The 23,059-nt window shown below is 46.7% G+C and overlaps 1 protein-coding gene across 1 annotated transcript in view; it reads right to left on the bottom strand.

The window, feature by feature from the left end:
* Window positions 1–23,059, bottom strand: part of DNAH7 (dynein axonemal heavy chain 7) — an 880,767-nt gene that overhangs the window by 787,246 nt on the left and 70,462 nt on the right. Inside the window, exons 8-9 of the mRNA XM_075317837.1 lie at window positions 4,767–4,892; window positions 4,418–4,537 (exon numbers count right to left, since the gene is read on the bottom strand). Of these exons, the coding sequence (XP_075173952.1) occupies window positions 4,418–4,537; window positions 4,767–4,892 (246 nt within the window). The remainder of the gene's footprint in view (window positions 1–4,417; window positions 4,538–4,766; window positions 4,893–23,059) is intronic.

Below are 23,059 nucleotides of genomic sequence, written 5' to 3'. Positions count from 1 at the left end.
GCAGCTGCCTCTTCTGCTGAAGGGGCTGGGGGAGAAATATCCAACAGTCTATTGATGGCCGCTATAAGGTCATTTACCATGGCGTCACCATCAGGAGTATCCAGATTGAGAGCGGTGTCAGGATTAGACTCCTGATCACCCTCCTCTGTCTCATCACGCAGAGACTCTTCTCGCTGAGACCCTGATCCGCGTGATGACGTGGAGGGTCTCTCCCAGCGAGCTCGCTTAGGCTGCCTGGGACTGTCATCTGAGTCAGAGCCTTCAGCCTGAGATGCCTGGGACCCCCTTGAAGCACGGATTAACTCCAACTGAGGGGGACCGGGGAACATTGACGCAGCAGTGTCCATGGTCTGAGTGACCGGCCTGGCCTGCAAGGTCTCTAGGATTTTTGTCATAGTGACAGACATCTTGTCAGCAAAAACTGCAAACTCTGTCCCCGTCACCGGGACAGGGTTCACCGGTGACTCTGCCTGGGCCACTACCACCATAGACTCCGGCTGACGAAGTGGCACAGGGACCGAACATTGCACACAATGGGGGTCTTTGGAACCTGCCGGTAGATCAGCCCCACAAGCGGCACAAGCAGCGTATACAGCCTGTGTCTTGGCACCCTTGCGTTTTGCGGATGACATGTTGTCGTCTCCTCAGAGCAATATAGGGTATACAGCCAAGAAGCGACCTTACAGTGCAATATATATATATATATGGTATAGAGAAAAAAATACACCAATATAACACTGTGGCACTAGTGGGGCCAGCACTAATGTGCTGCTTACCGCCCGCTTAACGCGGGTGTGTGGTCGCCAGAAATCCCTTGTCTGGGTCTCCCAGAGCCTGTGTCCGTTCTCCAGCCAGACTGCATGTAGGAATGGCTGCCGGCGTCCTGTGGAGAGGGGCGGGCCCTGGGCGTGCTGCAGACAAAGAGCGGGAACTGGCGTCCCACTGTGCCCAGTGAGAGGGCTGGAGTATGTAAATCAGACTCCAGCCCTCGGCGCTGACTATCGTACAGCGTCTCTCCCTTGCCCTGATTGACAGGGTGGGGGCGGGAACGAAGCGGAGCTAGGCCGCAAAAAGCCGGGGACTAGATTTATAAGCGCCGCCGTCGTAAAAGCACGGTCGGCGCTAAGTCCCCGGCGCACCACAAGTCTCAACCGCGCCGCCGCTCCAGGGGCGGCCGGCGCGGCAGTCCCCAACACATAAAGTCCCTCAGAGAAACTGCAGTGACTGTAACCCCAGCGCGCAGCGCTACTGTCCCCGGCGCACTAGCACACCCAGCAAGTCTGGAGTGTGCGCGGCCTGTCCATACGGGGACACAGAGTACCTGAAAGTCGCAGGGCCTTGTCCCTGAACGGTACCCAGCTCCGTATCCAGCAGGTTCTACGGGTCTGTGGATGGAGCCCGGCCTCAGGGCTTGGGGGCCGGTAAGATCCCACTTCCTCAGAGCCCTCAGGGGGATGGGGAAGGAAAGCAGTATGTGGGCTCCAGCCTCCGTACCCACAATGGGTACCTCAACCTTAACAAACACCGCCAATAGGAATGGGGTGAGAAGGGAGCATGCTGGGGGCCCTAGTATGGGCCCTCTTTTCTTCCATCCGATATAGTCAGCAGCTACTGCTGACTAAACAGTGGAGCTATGCGTGGATGTCTGACCTCCTTCGCACAAAGCTTGAAAACTGAGCAGCCCGTGATCCCACGGGGGGTGTATAGCCAGAAGGGGAGGGGCCTTACACTTTTTAGTGTAATGCTTTGTGTGGCCTCCGGAGGCAGTGCTATACACCCAATCGTCTGGGTCTCCCAATGGAGCGCCGAAGAAAAGAATGTTATTTCTTTTTTTTTTTTTTTTTTAAATTGTGAAAAGTTTATTCAGAGTGTCATTTATTATTCAACACCTCAAACCACCAGAATTCTGTTTGGTTCCCCTAAAGTATTAAGAAGTATTTCAGGCACAAAGAACAATGAGCTTCACATGTTTGGATTAATTATCTCTTTTTCCAGCCTTTTCTGACTAATTAAGACCCTCCCCAAACTTGTGAACAGCACTCATACTTGGTCAACATGAGAAAGACAAAGGAGCATTCCAAGGCCATCAGAGACAAGATCGTGGAGGGTCACAAGGCTGGCAAGGGGTACAAAACCCTTTCCAAGGAGTTGGGCCTACCTGTCTCCACTGTTGGGAGCATCATCTGGAAGTGGAAGGCTTATGGAACTACTGTTAGCCTTCCACGGCCTGGACAGCCTTTGAAAGTTTCCACCCGTGCCGAGGCCAGGCTTGTCCGAAGAGTCAAGGCTAACCCAAGGACAACAAGGAAGGAGCTCCGGGAAGATCTCATGGCAGTGGGGACATTGGTTTCAGTCAATACCATAAGTAACGTACTCCACCGCAATGGTCTCCGTTCCAGACGAGCCCGTAAGGTACCTTTACTTTCAAAGCGTCATGTCAAGGCTCGTCTACAGTTTGCTCATGATCACTTGGAGGACTCTGAGACAGACTGGTTCAAGGTTCTCTGGTCTGATGAGACCAAGATCGAGATCTTTGGTGCCAACCACACACGTGACGTTTGGAGAATGGATGGCACTGCATACGACCCCAAGAATACCATCCCTACAGTCAAGCATGGTGGTGGCAGCATCATGCTGTGGGGCTGTTTCTCAGCCAAGGGGCCTGGCCATCTGGTCCGCATCCATGGGAAGATGTATAGCACGGCCTACCTGGAGATTTTGGCCAAGAACCTCCGCTCCTCCATCAAGGATCTTAAGATGGGTCGTCATTTCATCTTCCAACAAGACAACGACCCAAAGCACACAGCCAAAAAAACCAAGGCCTGGTTCAAGAGGGAAAAAATCAAGGTGTTGCAGTGGCCTAGTCAGTCTCCTGACCTTAACCCAATTGAAAACTTGTGGAAGGAGCTCAGGATTAATGTCCACATGAGACACCCAAAGAACCTAGATAACTTGGAGAAGATCTGCATGGAGGAGTGGGCCAAGATAACTCCAGAGACCTGTGCCGGCCTGATCAGGTCTTATAAAAGACGATTATTAGCTGTAATTGCAAACAAGGGTTATTCCACAAAATATTAAACCTAGGGGTTGAATAATAATTGACCCACACTTTTATGTTGAAAATTTATTAAAATTTAACTGAGCAACATAACTTGTTGGTTTGTAAGATTTATGCATCTGTTAATAAATCCTGCTCTTGTTTGAAGTTTGCAGGCTCTAACTTATTTGCATCTTATCAAACCTGCTAAATCTGCAGGGGGTTGAAGACTACTTGTAGGCACTGTACATACAAGTATTAAAAAAAAAAAAACTAAAATTTTCAATAAATTATAAAGTAAAATTTTCCTATAACTGTAAAGCATCAGTCTAATTACACATTCATGTACTCAACTTCTAACTGTATGAGATAACTATAACCCAAGCCAGCTAGGTGGACTAAAGGGCAATTTACACACAGCGATATCGTTAGCGATGTCGCTGGTGAAAGCACCCGCCCCCGTCGGTTGTGAGTCACGGGCAAATCGCTGCCCGTGGCGCACAACATCGCTAGGACCCGTCACACATACTTACCTGACTAGCGACGTCGCTGTGGCCGGCAAACCACCTCCTTTCTAAGGGGGTGGTTCGTTCGGCGTCACAGCGGCGTCACTAAGTGGCTGCCCAATAGAAGCAGAGAGGCAGAGATGAGCGGGCCGAACATCCTGCCCACCTCCTTCCTTCCTCATTGCGGGTGCCGCAGGTACGGTGATGTTTCTCGTTCCTGCGGTGTCACACATAGCGATGTGTGCTGCCGCAGGAACGAAGAACAACATCGCACCTGCAACAGCAACGATATTTGAGATTAGAACGACGTGTCAACGATCAACGATATGGTGAGTATTTTTGATCGTTAACGGTCGTTCGTGCGTTTCACAAGCAACGACGTCGCTAACGAGGCCAGATGTGCGTCACGAATTCCGTGACCCAACGACACGGAAAAGCCCCCTTAAGGCTATGTGCACACGCTGCAGATTAAGTGCAGAAATTTTTCTGCAACAAAAAATGTACCTTGTGACAGAAAAACGCACCAAAAAATGCATGCGTTTTTTTGGTGCGTGTTTTTGGTCTGCTTTGTGCCATGTGTTTCTTTAGTGAAATCATTGGCTGAACTGCTGAAAAATGCAGGTAAAAAAAAAAAAATCGCACCAACAATTGACATGCTGCTTGTTTTTTCTGCCACCAATTTGTGCTGGGAAAAAAGAAGCAATGTGCACACTGCCCTTCAGAATTCTCATTGACTTTGCTGGCATAAGGATAGACATGCAGATTTGGGCAACAAACTGCACAATAAACTGCACCAAATCTGCATAAAAAAACTCAGAGTGCGCAAAAGTTCCTAATAGGCAATCAAGTCAGTAACATTTATATTCTTCCTTACTTCTTAAGTAATTTTTCTTTGGCAGAATCAATATGTCGCATAACAAGATTTTGGAAAATGGATAGGTCCATTGACTCCTGGCGGTTGTGAAATTCATCAGCATCAACAAGACGTAATTGCCTTTGAAAGTAAAAAAAGTAATAAAAATTAACATTAAAAACAAATAAAAAAAAAAACAAAACAATTACACCTTATTGAGTAATGGTTGTACCCACACATTGCAGATTTGAAATAGTTTTGTACAATACTTTTTAGCCAAATTTAAAGCCTTATAAATTAATGTTCATTTTAAAACACATCAAAAAAGACATAAAGATGACCAGCCAAGAACTGGGCTGTATTCACTTACTTGAATGATGAATGCCATAAATCTAAAACTGCAGCCATTGTTGGGTTCATTGAGTTCAAATTCTCCTTGATGAAGTTGTAATTTGCCAAAAAAGACTTCTTCCAAGGTTTTGGCACTGCTTCCAATCTACGAGGTGAAAAGCATTTAAAAAGGTTTTTAACTAAAGTTTAAAATATTGTATAGGAATAAATATGAGTTAACTTATTAATGATTTGCCTTTTTTAAATTTTATTTTTTAGTTTTTCCCTCTCCGCTTATATGCAACATCATTTTATTTTTTCACTTATGTGACTTCATGAGGCTTTGTTTTATGTGCAACAAATTGTATTATTTTATGGCACAATAAAGTTAAATGATTGTATAATTAATATAACATTATTGAGAAATAAATATAAAAAAAGCTATAATGAATATTCTAGGTTACTACGGTTTTATAGTAGGAACTTGATGTTTACATTTTTTTTCCCCTAAATTTATGTAGGCACTGCACTTTATATAAAAAAGCATATATTTTCTGTGACAACTAGAGTTGAGCGCGGTTCGCGGTTCGAGGTTCTCCAGTTCGCGGCTCGAGTGATTTTCGGGGCTGTTCTAGATCGAACTAGAACTCGAGCTTTTTGCTAAAGCTCGATAGTTCTAGATACGTTCGAGAACGGTTCTAGCAGCAAAAAGACAAGCTAATTACTAGCTGGCTTTCCGCTGTAATAGTGTAAGTCACTCTGTGACTCCCACTATTATGAAATTTCAGTGTATAGTGTGCGGGAACAGCGCATTCAGATCACTGCTGTTTGGATAATGGCGATCGCCATTTTTTTTTTTTCCTTGTCTTCCTTCCCTAAGCGCGCGCGTGTAGTGGGGCGGGCCAGCATGTCAGACAATCCCAGACACACACACAGCTAAGTGAACTTTTAGCCAGAGAAGCAACGGCATGTGTGATAGGATGTCCATGTCACATGTCCCTGCATTATAAAAAACGATTATCTGCCCGTCCGGACGCCATTATCTCTTCTGCGTCTGGGTGTCAGTCACCGCTGGCGTAGCTCCTGTCTCCGATACTGCTGTGTACGCTCTATACACAGCGCTATACAGAATAGGGATAGAAGTTTTTTTCAGCCCTTGTAAGGGCTAATACTGGCAGGGTCAGAGGCATAGGTGACAGTCAGGGCCGTGAAAACAGATTTTAACAGCTACACAAGATGACAGCGTCTGTGTAGCTAAGGTCAGGGATTTCCTCGCTGCATTTCCCCATTAGGAGGGATAGAAAGGGAGGCTTCCTTTCCTGTACCCAGACCCACAACCCTGCCACTGTACCCTCCTGCCCTTTGCACACTCAAACTCATTGTTACTAAGCCATTATACTAGCAAACACTGAGGAAACTTAGTGGCATCCTAAACGTGGCTGTTGGACTTCTCTATTGTCCCACTAGTGCAAAGATATTTGCAGCACGTCTGCCTTCATTAAACACTCAAACTCATTGTTACTAAGGCATTATACTAGCAAACACTGAGGAAACTTAGTGGCATCCTAAACGTGGCTGTTGGACTTCTGTATTGTCCCACTAGTGCAAAGATATTTGCAGCACGTCTGTCTGCATTGCACACTCAAACTCATTGTTGCTAAGCCATTATACTAGCAAACACTGAGGAAACTTAGTGGCATCCTAAAAGTGGCTGTTGGACTTCTGTATTGTCCCACTAGTGCAAAGATATTTGCAGCACGTCTGCCTGCATTGCACACTCAAACTCATTGTTACAAAGCCATTATACTAGCAAACACTGAGGAAACTTAGTGGCATCCTAAACGTGGCTGTTGGACTTCTGTATTGTCCCACTAGTGCAAAGATATTTGCAGCACGTCTGCCTGCATTGCACACTCAAACTCATTTGTTATTAAGCCATTATACTAGCAAACACTGAGGAAACTTAGTAGCATCCTAAAAGTGGCTGTTGGACTTCTGTATTGTCCCACTAGTGCAAAGATATTTGCAGCACGTCTGCCTGCATTGCACACTCAAACTCATTGTTACTAAGCCATTATACTAGCAAACACTGAGGAAACTTAGTGGCATCCGAAAAGTGGCTGTTGGACTTCTGTATTGTCCCACTAGTGCAAAGATATTTGCAGCACGTCTGCCTGCATTGCACACTCAAACTCATTGTTACTAAGCCATTATACTAGCAAACACTGAGGAAACTTAGTGGCATCCTAAACGTGGCTGTTGGACTTCTGTATTGCCCCACTAGTGCAAAGATATTTGCAGCACGTCTGCCTGCATTGCACACTCAAACTCATTTGTTATTAAGCCATTATACTAGCAAACACTGAGGAAACTTAGTGGCATCCTAAAAGTGGCTGTTGGACTTCTGTATTGTACCACTAGTGCAAAGATATTTGCAGCACGTCTGCCTGCATTGCACACTCAAACTCATTTTTACTAAGCCATTATACTAGCAAACACTGAGGAAACTTAGTGGCATCCTAAACGTGGCTGTTGGACTTCTGTATTGTCCCACTAGTGCAAAGATATTTGCAGCACGTCTGCCTGCATTGCACACTCAAACTCATTGTTGCTAAGCCATTATACTAGCAAACACTGAGGAAACTTAGTGGCATCCTAAAAGTGGCTGTTGGACTTCTGTATTGTCCCACTAGTGCAAAGATATTTGCAGCACGTCTGCCTGCATTGCACACTCAAACTCATTGTTACAAAGCCATTATACTAGCAAACACTGAGGAAACTTAGTGGCATCCTAAACGTGGCTGTTGGACTTCTGTATTGTACCACTAGTGCAAAGATATTTGCAGCACATCTGCCTGCATTGCACACTCAAACTCATTGTTACTAAGCCATTATACTAGCAAACACTGAGGAAACTTAGTGGCATCCTAAACGTGACTGTTGGACTTCTGTATTGTCCCACTAGTGCAAAGATATTTGCAGCACGTCTGCCTGCATTGCACACTCAAGCTCATTGTTACTAAGCCATTATACTAGCAAACACTGAGGAAACTTAGTGGCATCCTAAAAGTGGCTGTTGGACTTCTGTATTGTCCCACTAGTGCAAAGATATTTGCAGCACGTCTGCCTGCATTGCACACTCAAACTCATTGTTACTAAGCCATTATACTAGCAAACACTGAGGAAACTTAGTGGCATCCTAAAAGTGGCTGTTGGACTTCTGTATTGTCCCACTAGTGCAAAGATATTTGCAGCACGTCTGCCTGCATTGCACACTCAAACTCATTGTTACTAAGCCATTATACTAGCAAACACTGAGGAAACTTAGTGGCATCCTAAAGGCGGCTGTTGGACTTCTGTATTGCCCCACTAGTGAAAAGATATTTGCAGCACGTCTGCCTGCATTGCACACTCAAACTCATTGTTACTAAGCCATTATACTAGCAAACACTGAGGAAACTTAGTGGCATCCTAAAAGTGGCTGTTGGACTTCTGTATTGTCCCACTAGTGCAAAGATATTTGCAGCACGTCTGCCTGCATTGCACACTCAAACTCATTTGTTATTAAGCCATTATACTAGCAAACACTGAGGAAACTTAGTGGCATCCTAAAAGTGGCTGTTGGACTTCTGTATTGTCCCACTAGTGCAAAGATATTTGCAGCACGTCTGCCTGCATTGCACGCTCAAACTCATTGTTACTAAGCCATTATACTAGCAAACACTGAGGAAACTTAGTGGCATCCTAAAAGTGGCTGTTGGACTTCTGTATTGTCCCACTAGTGCAAAGATATTTGCAGCACGTCTGCATGCATTGCACACTCAAACTCATTGTTACTAAGCCATTATACTAGCAAACACTGAGGAAACTTAGTGGCATCCTAAAAGTGGCTGTTGGACTTCTGTATTGTCCCACTAGTGCAAAGATATTTGCAGCACGTCTGCCTGCATTGCACACTCAAACTCATTGTTACTAAGCCATTATACTAGCAAACACTGAGGAAACTTAGTGGCATCCTAAACGTGGCAGTTGGACTTCTGTATTGTCCCACTAGTGCAAAGATATTTGCAGCACGTCTGCCTTCATTGCACACTCAAACTCATTGTTACTAAGCCATTATACTAGCAAACACTGAGGAAACTTAGTGGCATCCTAAAAGTGGCTGTTGGACGTCTGTATTGTCCCACTAGTGCAAAGATATTTGCAGCACGTCTGCCTGCATTGCACACTCAAACTCATTGTTACTAAGCCATTATACTAGCAAACTATGCTGCCAGTTTAAGGGCCATAGTTGCATTGTCAGGGATAATTATTGTTGTTTATTCTGCTGTTAATAAAGCTAGACCACCGCTGAAATCTACACCACCTCTCAATTTTTACTACCACATTTTAAGTGCACAATCTTGTCGCAATCAAAATGAGTGGCAAAATGACAGATGCTGGTTGAAAGGGGAAGAGGCATGTTGGAAAAGGAAAAAAAAAGGGTTTGTCCGTGGGGAAGGTGGCAAAGCTCCATTAACATCTGCTGAAGATAGACCATCTTCCAGCAAAAGTAAGATGTCTACTACTTACCGTGGACAATCCGATGTGCTCCCTTTTTTACGGACACAAACAACTGGAACAAAGGTAGATGATGGCCAAAAAAGGAAAATGCTTGAATGGATCTCAAGTGGTCCAACAAGTGCCCTCTCCGCCACCTCAACTACCGCATCCAAAAAACACCAGTCCTCTGAGTTGTCATCCCAATCACACTTGCATTCTCCCAGCTCTGAAGTCTCCATCCGCCCTGCACAGTATGGTGGAACTGAGATGGCTGAGTCTGCAGAGCTGTTAAGTCACCCTATAGCCTGGGAATCAGAAGTCTGCTCCCAAGCTACAGTGAGTACAGACCAGGAAATGGTCTGCAGTGATGCCCAGAACCTTTGTGACTCTGATTCAGGCCGTGAGGACCAAGTTTCTGAGCATAATGTTGACCCTTTTTCACAAACTGTAACACCTGTTGTTATAGACAATGAGGAACATACTGATGACGATGAGACGCAGATACCAGATTGGGATGATAACTTAAATATTCGGTCAGGGCAAGAAGAGGCTCAGTCTGAGGGTGAGGGGAGTGCAAACACAACAATTGATGAGAAAGTTCTAGATCCCACCTACTGTCAACCCACAGTCAGGCACTCGAGGAGGTCAACAGAGGCGGTGGAGGAGGATGCAACCGACGACGAAGTTACCTTGCGCCTTCCTGGACAGAGTCGGACCACTGGTAGCACGTCTACAACTGCATCCTCAGCCACCACTCTGCCTCTGAGCACTAGTCGGGGGGGCTCAGCAGGTCGCATGCCCTCTAAGCCTTGCCTAGCCTGGTCCTTTTTTGACATAGCAAAAGATCGCCCAAATTATGTGATCTGTAAAATTTGTCGTGATTCTGTTAGTAGAGGGCAAAACCTCAGCAGTTTGACAACTTCTTCCATGAATCGTCACATGAATAAATATCATATGTCCCAGTGGGAAGCTCACCGTGCTGCAATGCGGCCTAGCGGAGCAAACCACCCACTGCCTGCCCCTTCCAGTGCAACCGCGCACTCTTCATCTTCTAGGACGGTGGGAACAGCTGTCACACCTGGTTTTCCTCGCACAACTTCCACCACTGTAACTGCAACAGGCAGTTTGCTTGGTAGGTCATCAGTTGGTTCGGAAGGGGAAACAAGTACGTGTGTACAGCTCTCTCAGACATCGATAGCACCAACGTTGGATGAAGGCAACATCATGTCTATGCCTGCACTTTCCTCACAAAGCTGCATTTTTCCAGGGACACATTACTCAACACCGTCTACACACAGCAGCCAGATCTCTGTCCCTCAGATGGGGACAAATAAAAGGCCATTTCCTGCAACCCATGACAAAGCTAAGAGGTTGACTTTATCCCTCTGTAAGCTCTTGGCTACCGAAATGCTGCCTTTCCGCCTGGTGGACACACAGGATTTTAGAGACCTTATGTCTGTCGTTGTGCCCCAGTACCAGATGCCCAGTCGCCACTACTTCTCTAAGAAAGGTGTGCCTGCGCTACACCAGCATGTCGCACACAACATCACCGCTTCCTTGAGAAACTCTGTGTGTCAACGGGTGAATTTCACCACCGATACTTGGACCAGTAAGCATGGACAGGGACGTTACATGTCGTTGACTGGGCACTGGGTAACTATGGTGATAGATGGAGAAGGATCTGCTGCACAAGTCTTGCCGTCCCCACGACTTGTGTGTCAATAATCTGTCTGTCCAAGTTCCGCCACTGCTTCTGCCTCCTCCACCTCATCTGGGTCCTCCACCTCCGCCCCAAGCCTGCCTGGTCAGGCCACCAGCGTTCTCACTGCGCAGAAGGAATCACGCACCTTTCATTACTATGCTGGCAGCAGAGCGCAACGGAATCAGGCGGTCTTTAGCTTGACATGTCTTGTAAATAGGAGTCACACAGCGGCTGAGTTGTGGGCAGCTCTGGAGACTGAGTTTAATAAATGGTTGTCTCCACTCAACCTGCAGCCTGGTAAGGCCGTGTGCGACAATGCTGCAAACCTGGGTGCGGCCCTTCGCCTGGGCAAGGTGACACATGTGCCTTGTATGGCTCACGTGTTGAACCTTGTTGTCCAGCAATTTTTAACACACTATCCCGGCATAGATGGCCTTTTGACCAGGACACGAAAACTGTCTGCTCACTTCCGCCGTTCAACCGCCGCAGCTGAGCGACTTCCATCGCTCCAGAAGTCTTTTGGGCCTGCCGGTTCATCGCCTGAAATGCGATGTGCCGACACGCTGGAATTCGACTCTCCACATGTTACAGCGACTGTGGAAGCACCGCCGAGCCCTGGTGTAATACTTCATGACGTATAGCCTAGGCCAACGAGATGCAGAGTTGGGGCAGATTACCCTGATGGAGTGGTCTCAGATCAAGGACCTATGCACCCTTCTGCACAGTTTCGAAATGGCGACGAATATGTTTAGCGCTGACAATGCCATTATCAGCATGACAATTCCAGTCATTTACATGCTGGAGCACACGCTAAACACTATTCGGAGTCAGGGGGTGGGACAACAGGAAGGGGAGGAACTACAGGAGGATTCATATGCGCAAGACACAACAACATCACCAAGGTCCAGACGTTCATCATCACCAACGCGGCAGGCATGGGACCATGGGGGACAGGGATCAACAAGGGCGCATGGTAGCAGACGAAATGTTGAGGAAGGTGCAGGAGAACATGAAGAAATGGAGGATGAACTGTCCATGGACATGAAAGACTCAGCGGATGAGGGAGACCTTGGTCAAATTTCAGTTGAAAGAGGTTGGGGGGAGATGTCAGAGGAAGAAAGAACGGTTAGCACCTCTATGCCACAAATACAGCGTGGACTTGGTCCGCATGGCTGCGCAAGACACATGAGTGCCTTCTTGCTGCACTACCTCCAACATGACCCTCGTATTGTCAAAATTAGAAGTGATGATGACTACTGGCTTGCCACACTATTAGATCCCCGGTACAAGTCCAAATTTTGTGACATAATTCCAGCCATAGAAAGGTACGCACGTATGCAGGAGTATCAGCAGAAGCTGTTATTCGATCTTAGCTCGGCTTTTCCACCAAACAACCGTGCAGGTGCACGGAGTGAATCTCCCAGTTGTAACTTGACAAACATGGGACGGTCTCGTCATCTTCAACAGTCTACCCGTACCAGTAGCACCGTATCTGGTGCTGGTAACAGCAATTTTATTGAATCTTTTCATCATTTTTTTAGACCGTCCTTTGCAAGGCCACCAGAGACAACAAGTCTGACACATAGTCAACGGCTGGAGAGGATGATACAGGAGTATCTCCAAATGAACATCGATGCCATGACTTTGCAAATGGAGCCTTGCTCATTTTGGGCTTCAAATCTTGAAAAATGGCCAGAGCTCTCAACTTACGCCTTGGAGATTTTGTCGTGTCCAGCTGCCAGCGTTGTCTCTGAACGTGTCTTCAGTGCTGCTGGGTGTGTGCTGACAGATAAGCGCACGCATCTGTCCAGTGACAATGTAGACAGACTAACGTTCATCAAAATGAACAAGTCATGGATCCACAAGGAATTTACTACCCCTGTGTCATCCTGGGGAGAGTAAATGCTTGTGGATTTGGAATGTGCTTGATGCAAATCAAAACATCCTGTTTGCAACTAGGGCACAAGTGCTGCCACTGATGGGGTGTCTGTGTGGCCCAATTTTTGGCAAAAAAGGGAGACTCCGCTTAGAGTAACCCTTGCTTGCTGTATTTTTTAAAAGGAGCCAAGATGAACAAGTCATGGTTCAGCAAAGACTTTGCTACCCACCCCGGGGTCATCCTGGGAACGGTTAAGTATGGCATATTTTTGATTGTGCTTGATGCAAATCTACCTGTGAAGTGTACAAATGGGGCACAAGTGCTGCCACTGAAGGGGTGGGTGTGTGTGGGGCCCAATTTTTGGAAAAAAAGGGAGACTTCGCTTGGAGTAACCCTTGCTTGCTGTGTTTTTTAAAAGGAGCCAAGATGAACAAGTCATGGTTCAGCAAAGACTTTATCTACCTACCCCAGGGTTATCCTGGGAACGGTTAAGTATGGCGTATTTTTGAATGTGCTTGATGCAAATCTAGCTGTGAAGTGTACAACTGGGGCACAAGTGCTGCCACTGAATAGGTGGGTGTGTGTGGGGCCCAATTTTTGGAAAAAAGGGAGACTCCGCTTGGAGTAACCCTTGCTTACATTGTTTTTTAAAAGGAGCCAAGATGAACAAGTCATGGTTCAGCAAAGACTTTGCTACTTACCCCGGGGTCATCCTGGGAATGGTTAAGTATGGCGTATTTTTGAATGTGCTTGATGCAAATCTAGCTGTGAAGTGTACAACTGGGGCACAAGTGCTGCCACTGAAGGGGTGGGTGGGTGTGCGGCCCAATTTTTGGAAAAAAGGGAGACTCCGCTTGGAGTAACCCTTGCTTGCTGTGTTTTTTAGAAAGAGCCACGATGAACAAGTCATGGTTCAGCAAAGACTTAGCTACCTACCCCGGTGTCATCCTGGGGACGGTTAAGTATGGCCTATTTTTGAATCTGCTTGATGCAAATGTACCTTTGAAGTGAACAACTGGGGCACAAGTGCTGCCACTGAAGGGGTGGGTGTCTGTGTGGCCCAATTTTTGGAAAAAAAAGGGAGACTCCGCTTGGAGTAACCCTTGCTGTGTTTTTTAAAAGGAGCCAAGATGAACAGATCTGGGATCAGCAAAGACTTTGCTACCAACCCTAGTGTCCTCCTGGGGACGGTTAAGGATGGCGTATTTTGGAATGTGCTTGATGCAAATCTAGCTGTGAAGTGTACAACTGGGGCACAAGTGCTGCCACTGAAGGGGTGGGTGTGTGTGTGGCCCAATTTTTGGAAAAAAGGGAGAACTCCGCTTGGAGTCACCTTGCCGTGTTTTACATGATTTTAAAAGGGCGTGCCATGCCTATATCTGTGTCTCCTCCTCTTTTTCCTTGTCCAGCTCTTTTGTTTTTGCATGAGTATATGTCCTTGTCACTTTCCCATGTGTTTGTGTTGTGTTGTGAGTTGTTTGTCACCTTTTGGACACCTTTGAGGGTATTTTCTGGGGGGTTTTATGTGTTTGTGATTGCCTGCCATTTTTTCCTATGGGTTCGAGTTCGGTTCGTCGAACGTTCGCCGAACTGAACTCGAACGAGACCTCCGTTCGACGAACCGAACTCGAGCCTAACCACGGCCGGTTCGCTCATCTCTAGTGACAACCCACCCAATCTGCAAACCATATATGTCTCATTACACTGGTCAACACAAAAAAAATCATCAGCAAAGGTAATATGTCTGTTTTATGGAGTTTGATGTGCTGATTCCAAAAATATGCTTAGTTTTGCTTTATCACATAAAGTTTCTGAGATAGAAGCATTTTTTTTTATTACGTTATTTCTGCATTTTTAATGTATGCTGGGCCCCTCATGTGATATGCTCAAGTTGTCCAAATGGTCTTCGTAACTGGTTGAATATGAGGAAAGTGCATATGTCATTTGCTGTTCCCATGATTTGGAGAGAATCCAAAAATCATAGTGATGACTGCTACTTTTGTTTTGTCAAACTGAAGGGCTTTTCTACAGAGAACAAACATAATATTAATTACCCTGAACCTGAATCTGCGATTAGGCCAGTTTCACATGATTGTATCTTGCCAGTTCCTGTACCACCATTGTCTGGATTGGATGAAAATGAAGTAGAATATGAAGACTATTGAGCTGCTGAAGCTACTGGCGAAGACAAGGAGACCTCAAGTCAAGATGAATATGTACCTGATGGAGCAGCCGAGCAGCCAGAACGCTTTACTCAACATGAATTAAATTATCTCATCAGAGACCTTTCATTGTCAAAAGCTAAATTCTTGCATCTAGGTTGAAACAGAAGAATCTTGTTCATGATGATGTCAAAGTGTGTTATTACCGAAACAGAAGTAACACTTTAACACAATTTTTCACAGTTGATGGACCAATGCTGTCCTTTAACAATGTGAATGGCATCTTTGAAAAACTGAATCAAGAGTGTTTTGTTGCAGATTGGCGATTGTTTATTGACTCATCCCAGAGAAGTTTGAAAGTTGTTGAGGAACTGCTAAATGCATACCAGTGTCTTGGATGTCGCATGTCTCTGAAAATGCACTTTTTGCATTCACATTTAGATTTCTTCCCTCAAAATCTTGGGGATGTAAGCGATGAACAAAGCAAGCAGTTTTGCCAGTATATTAAAGTAATGGAACACCGCTACCAGGGTTTTTGAAATGACTCAATGATGGCAAATTACTGTTGGATGTTATATAGGGACAACCCTGAAAAATCATATCAATGAAAGTCTAATGTCAAGCACCTTTAATTTCTGCTCATAATTTGGTTTCTATTTTGCATGTGAAATTATTTTGGTTCAATAAAAACTGTTTTGTAAGGGGAAGCATTTTTTTCTGCTATGTAGAGTACTGTTTTCTTGATGTCGCCAGTATATTTCCTATACCTTATAATAATGATGCTGCTCCATGGAAACTGTACGTGCTACAGAAAAACTAAGACTTTTTCTCTGTACACAAAAGGCCTTTTTCCTCTCAAATATTATTCACAAATTTGTCTAAATCTGTGTTAGTGAGCACTTCTTTTTTGGCAATATAATCTGTCCATCTTATAGTTGTAGCATATCAAGATGCTGATTAGACAGCATTATAATTGCACAGGTGTGCCTTTGGCTGGCCACAATAAAAATATCAACAATCTCAAGATTACAAGTCCATCTCCAGAGATCTAAATGTCCCTTATGGCACTGCAGCTAATCTCCCAGGATGTGGCCGCAGGAGAATATTTGATGAAAGGTTGTAACGCAGGATAGTCCGGAGGGTGGATTAGCAACCCCATTCAAGTTCCAATGAAGTTCTAGCTGTTCTGCAGGCTCAGTGTCACAGGTATGTCACAGGTGACAGACAGTCCTGTGGTGTCCGGCAGTAGAAGGTTACAGCGTTGGGCTGCGCAAAATGCTCCCTGACTATCTATTATTCCTGCTGTCAGTATTCAGTGTACTAGGTATCTCCTCTGCTAGGTTTTCATCCTTCTTCATTTAGGACCCAGCAGATCACCTCTTCCTTCAGCTGCTAATCATCTGTATTTCTCCTTGGGTTTAAATACTCTCATTTTCCTTGGATCTGTACTGGTGATATTCAGTTGCTTCACAAGCTCTGGATGCAAACAGGCGGCTTGCACTCATCTGTAGGATCATTGCTGTTCTTTGCTGAATTTCTTCCTGAGGCATCTGTAGTTAAGTTGTTCATGCACTTTCCCCCATATGTGTGTACTCCCTGTGTCTTCTTTAGTATTTAGAGGGTTGACAAAGAGATCATCTCATCTGTTCCCTATCTAGGGCTCAGCTCTAGGGTCAGATATCCGGCTTGGCGCATAGTTGCGGAATCTCTTTAGGGTGGTGAAGGACCCCAAGGACTAGCAGTAGGTTTGGTCAAGGGGTCACCATCTGCCCCGTCCCTAGATGCAGGGTTTTCTTTCCCTTTCGCCATTCACTTGGTACTCCCCGTATTTATCCTGACACTCAGGGTGCATCAGTGTCAGCACAAACTACCTGTAGACATTTGAATGAAATAAAACGCTATGGCAGGAGACGCAAGAGAATCCTATTGCTGACAGAGAGACATAAAAAACCTGGATTTCAGTTTGCCAAAATGTACATGAGTAAGCAAAAATCCTTTTGGGAAAGTGACTATTGGACAGATGAGACCATTCTACTGTTTACAAAAAAAACGGAATGAGGCCTACAAACAAAAGAACACAGTACATACACTAAAATATGGTGTAGGTTCAAAGATGTTTTGGGATTGTTTTGCTGCCTCTGTCACTGGGTGACTGGACTGTGTGCAAGGCATCATGAAATCTGAAGATTATCAAAGGATTTTGGGTAGCAATGTAGTGTCCAGTGTCAGGAAGCTGGGCTTGTGTCCTAGGTCATGTGTCTTCCAGCAGGACAATGATCCAAACATACTTCAAGAAGCACACATAAATGGATGGAAACAAAGTGCTGGAGAGTTCTGAAGCAGCCAGCAATGAGTCCACATCTAAATTCTATTGAACACATCTGGATCTTACATCTTAAAATTGTTGTTGGGAGAAGGCACCCTTCAATATGAGAGACCTGGAGCAGTTTGCAAAAGAAGAGATGCCCTAAATTCCAGATGAGAGGTATAAGAAGCTTGTTGATGGTTATAGGAAGCACCTGATTGCAGATATTTTTTCAAAGGGTGTGCAACCAAATATCAAGTTGAGGGTGCCAACAATTTTGTTGGGCCCATTTTTGGAGTATCATTAAATTATGTCCAATTTACTTTTTTCTCATTTTTTGTGTCTTGTTCAATACACACAAAGGAAATAAACATGTGTATAACAAAACATGTGTAAATGCAATAGTCTTCTTAGTGAAATACTTAGTTTTCTGAAACAATTTCAATGGTACCAACTAATTTTCAACATTAGTGTTTTTAGATCTTTAAATCAGATGTTTCTTTGTTACTGAAGTATAAGTATCAACATTTCATAAGTTTTTAAATGATTATTGACAACTACATCAAATTTATATAAAGACTTAATATTTACAGTGTTGAGTCGACCCTTAGTTTTCAAGGCTTCTATTTGCCGTGGTTACTGGATATTAGCTTCTATACAATGTCTGACTGGTGACAACCCATTTTTATCTAATCAGTACAGGGAGTTTATCACAATTTATTTGGTTTTGTTTGTACACCCACTGTTAAGGCTCAGTCACACACAACGACTTACCAGCGATCCCGAAAACGATGCGACCTGATAGGGATCGCAGGTAAGTCGCTGGGAGGTCGCAGGTGAGATGTCACACAGTCAGATCTTACCAGCGATGCAGGAACAAAACAGGTCGCAGTAGCGACCTGTATAACGATCTCAGCAGTCACTGTGACCCTGTCACACAGTGTCAAACACAGCGATGTGTCCTGCCCAGCAGGACATCGCCTTTGAAGAAAATGACCTGGACCATTCTGCAACGACTAGAGATCTCACAGCAGGGGCCTGATAGCTGGTAGGTGTCACACATAACGAGATCGCTAACGGGATCGCAACTCCCGAGCGTCGAACCCCCCCGCCCTGTTCTCATCCCCTGCAGCGGTGTCGGCTGACTCCCCTGCGCCACCTCTCCGCCGTTCCAGGTGCTTGGCTGCTAGGCGTCAGGTTCCAGAGTCTTAGTTCATTCTGAGCCTAAGTCCCTGTTTTGCCCTAATGCGCATGTGCAAGTTCCCGCTGCCTCTCCAGGCTCTAAGTGTGGGAGTCCCGCTACTGTGCATGCGCGTGACGTCACCAGTGACACGGCATTCAATGATTTTGTGTATGTCATTGGTGACATGGCGGTCCCTGAGTGGCCGCGGCTGGCGCCATTGCCATTTAGCGTCTGGTTTGTGGCAGGGCTTAGGCTATAAAGGACCCTGGACAATGCCCATGGCTGCGCGAGTATCGTTATAGCACTGGTGTCAGGCTGAGCAGTAAAGCCATAGTGTGGCACAGCGCCAAGGAGAATCTGCAGTGTTTGTGGCAGGGTAGTGTGTGACTGGAAGTGGTAGGCAGGGTTAGGCGTCCAGTGCTCATCGCGCCAAGATTCGCAGCGAGGCACAGCCAGGGCCAGTTACCACGCTCCAGTCCTATTGCTCCAGTTGTGCTGCGGCAGTTCAGTGACGCTAACTGAGCTGCCTCTGCTGACCCGGTTTGTCCTCTACGCACACAGTCAGTGATCTCTAGGTCTTGACGTTCCAGGAGGGATTTTCTGGTCGTTGATTCCTATATTATTCCCAATTACCCTTACCCGGTATCAATAATACACGAACACTGCTTGCGACTTGGTAAAAATGGCCACAGCAGCCCTTTATTGCCTATTGTTTACACACTAACACAAGGGGGCGCCGTCCAACGGGCGTCCCCAACATTTAACAATAATAGGTAATACAATACTAATAATACAGTACGTAATACAATATGTAACCCTGGGTAGGCCCGGTCCAGAAACCACCTTCCACCACCAAAACATGATCCCTGGCCGCAACACACACCGGGCCGGAGATGAGGTATGACTCACCTACGGATCAATACCCCCACCTTGCAGGACCCATGCCTGCAAGATCCTTGTAACCGGAGCCACTATATTCTACAAGTGACTCTCCAATCAAATAACATTATCCGTTAAACCACCTCTGGACCAGACCTACCCCCGCCACAGAACAGGCCACGTGACACCTTGCGTGGCCTGGACCCCCCACACACCCAACGCTTTCTCCTCCAACTTGCAAGCCAAACCAACCATTAAACCCTTCCATCCATCACTTAAACTCTGAGCATCCCATATATGCACCAGCCAACGTACCCAGTCCACCTTACTGCACCGCACTCCCCTCATCCTTGGTGGCAGCACACACCACCCAAAAAAATCTCTTCGAAGCAACAGTGTCACAATCTTTTTATTTATTTTAAAACTGCCCTTCAATACGGGTCACGCTGAACGACACACCATGCCCACCCCACCACCTCGTACCAAAACACCTTGATACCACGATTCGGCTCCCAAGACAAACATTCCGGAAACCAACTCCTCGCTTTCCAAACCGTCATACATAGTCGGTGCCACCCCATAATACTAAACAACTTTAGGCAACCTCCGTCTCCAGCTCAACAGGGACCCCAGCCACGACACTGGCTCACTCCGCTCACTGGCTACCTTTGACATCCACTGGGTCCCCCTGACGGCCAGTCAGGCACACCGGTACACCATGCCACAAGCTCCCAAACTATTCCTGAATCCACACCATGCCCCACCGGCTTCAGTATAACCAATTAAATGCAGTACCAACCGTACCATCGTCCTCCCTAATAGCGACCAAAGAACCACTGTACAGTCACCCTGCTAATCCTCCTGTCTCCAGCTGAACTCGACCACAACTGGGGTTGAGATGCAACAAACAGGATGACACTCACCCTGCCTACTCTACTGGGCCACTTCGCCCCCCAAACCTAGTTCTCCCAGGAAACCGCTAAAGTGACCCCCACTGTAAAACGACTGCAATCCTCAGCCTTGAAATTTCCCCTAAAGCTGACCTTGCAGCTTCCCCAGAGCCAAATATCACTACCGGTCTCCCTTGACCTATTTATTCTGCCATAACACCCTCTGACAACAACAGAGGCTCAAGCTGTCTTTCCCAGAAAATCCCAAAATCTTCCCACATACTCAAATACCACACTAACGGACCTTCTTCATCCGAAATCGGGCCCACTTAATTTCCACGAGGCCCACACAACCTAACGGAACCATGCCCCACACCAAAATTAACACGCCCTCAAAAAACAAACAACCGCAACCATCGCCCTGTACCCCTTACTGAGGCGAAGATATTGAAGCATTACTTTCGATCCCCAAGGGCCCCAACAACACCTCCAAACCATAATTCACGGTCCGCATCCCTCCGCAAACTGGACCAACGACAAGCTCCCTGTACTACAATGCACACTGGAAAATTGCAGCCACACCACTGGCCCGAATGACTCCATATGCAATTATGGGCATCAGGAGACACAAACTTTACCAAACACCATGTCCAGGCCTTTCGTTCTCAAGGAAACCCTGAGACACACAACCCCCCCTTTTGAGCCCTCATATTACCCCCAAGATAAATTAAACATTGGCCACACCATAGTACCTGCTCAAAGCCGACCACCGAAGGATGTACCACTATTTTCCCGTAACGCACAACTGCACCTTCAAAACCAAATTCCTTCGTGCTGTGAGACCGGAGCACCACGACTCCCTAAGCAAACCCTTACCAAGATGCCCATACCTACCACCGGGCCAATCAGTCCTCTTTTTTTTTTTTAAATTGTATATGAATTTATAATCGACTCCACCAGCCCAAAGATGCCAGGAGCCCGCCCATGCAAAACACACAATAATACCAGATGGCCCTAAGCCATACGACTTACACTCTACGCACCACAAGTACCCAATCCTATAGTCCAAACCATAACTCGCATAGTCCCCAACCGTAATCACGGCTGTCCGAAGAACTCCATTATTCCATCCGCAGCCCACCATTGCTGATAAACTGAGTTCACCTGCAGCAGCCCAAAGCTGCCCAATACCTACGTTGATACCAATTCAGGCCCACTTGACTCAACATTCCTCCCAGCACCAAACTCCACAATAGGATAAAATGCTGACTAACCACAAATTAACCCCATGTTACCATAGATGCGGTTGCAAACCTACAAAAACATTACAGCAACCAACACCTCACCTTCTCCCACATTTCCGCTCTCCCTTATTCAATTATCCACAGCAACCCTTGCGCTATACCGGAGCCCCGCACCTACACATCACTCACGAAATCCCCTGAAAACTCCCCGCACACTCCGTACCGCAGGACCCCTCGCCCCTTTACCTTACCCACCATAATTCATCCAATAGTAACCACCATGCATTAGAAGATTCCTAATAAAACACACCAGCAAACCTTCAATAACTGCGCCGTCTCACCCGCTCACGTGTGCCGCAATCATCAGCACCCGTAACCAAGTCTCACAAGACCTAAACTGCGGTGAACGCCGAACCTCGCCATCGCCCATCCTGAAACTGTGACCACCGGACCTGACGCCACCTGCACCCTCACGGCCGTGCCGCCATGACACCACTCCGTCCGTAACTCTGCCCCCGGCCTCCAGAACATAAACCCACACCCCCCGGGGACCACGGCACCAAACGACCTATGAACTAACCACACCTCCCAGCTGCTACCCATATCTCTAGTCACTACTCAACTATAGCGACTGTCCCCCACCACTACAAAAGGCTGAAACTTAAATTGATTACCGCGCCAAGCTGCCTCCAGAGGATGCCCTCAGATCAGCCGCCACCGTCCTTTTCGCCTGGGGGAAGCCGCTACTGATGTGAGCTGCACCTTTGTCCCAATGCCTTCTCCAGGATAGACAGCAGGCCTCCTGTCTCTCCTCCTCACCGTCGTCTGCTGCTCCCAGTCCTCTCCCGACCCGATGAACCAGCCACACAGGTGAGGTGACCCTGCAGGCAGCCGTCCTCCAGCCCCCACGCGGAGGAAGGGGGGGTATGTAGTCAATCCACCGGGAGCGGCCGCATCGCTCCAAAATCCAGCCCGAGGCCTCACACCGGAAGTAGGCCCCCCAGGCTGGACACGCCCCCTTTTCGGCTGTCGCGGCCCTGCAGGAGATTCCTCCCGATGGCCAGAATGGGCGCAGCAAGCTACCGCCGCCTGCCCAGCCCCAGAGGGTCCCCACGGGAGTGGGGGCTCTCACGTTTTCCTCCTTTAACGTTAGGTTGTGTGCACACACTGCATCATTGTGGTGACCACGGATGCATGCTAGAGTTTGTCTCCTTCCTCACTGGAGGGACAATTTGAATAATTCCCAGAAGGACATTGCAGCTATAAGTCCCCTTACTGACAGCCAGACTGGTTTGTCAGGTCTCCATAAGGAGAATAGTCTTCCCCGTGGTCCCCACATAGGTTCTCATAAGCCAGATCAGACACCCACACTTTGCACTCACGAGGGGCATTCACCCCAAAACACCGTGTCTGCAAATTGGGATTCTGATCTGGCAATAAATCCTAAAGCGGGTTTTACATGTTACGATATATCAAACGATATGTCGTCGGGGTCACGTCGGAAGTGACGCACATCCGGCATCGTTTGACATATCGTAGCGTGTGAC

The sequence above is a fragment of the Anomaloglossus baeobatrachus genome, chromosome 7 (genome assembly GCF_048569485.1).
Source record: "Anomaloglossus baeobatrachus isolate aAnoBae1 chromosome 7, aAnoBae1.hap1, whole genome shotgun sequence".
In the NCBI taxonomy this organism is placed as follows: domain Eukaryota; kingdom Metazoa; phylum Chordata; class Amphibia; order Anura; family Aromobatidae; genus Anomaloglossus; species Anomaloglossus baeobatrachus.
Note: the sequence above shows the minus strand (reverse complement) of the source record. Positions and strands in the feature narration are given on the sequence as shown.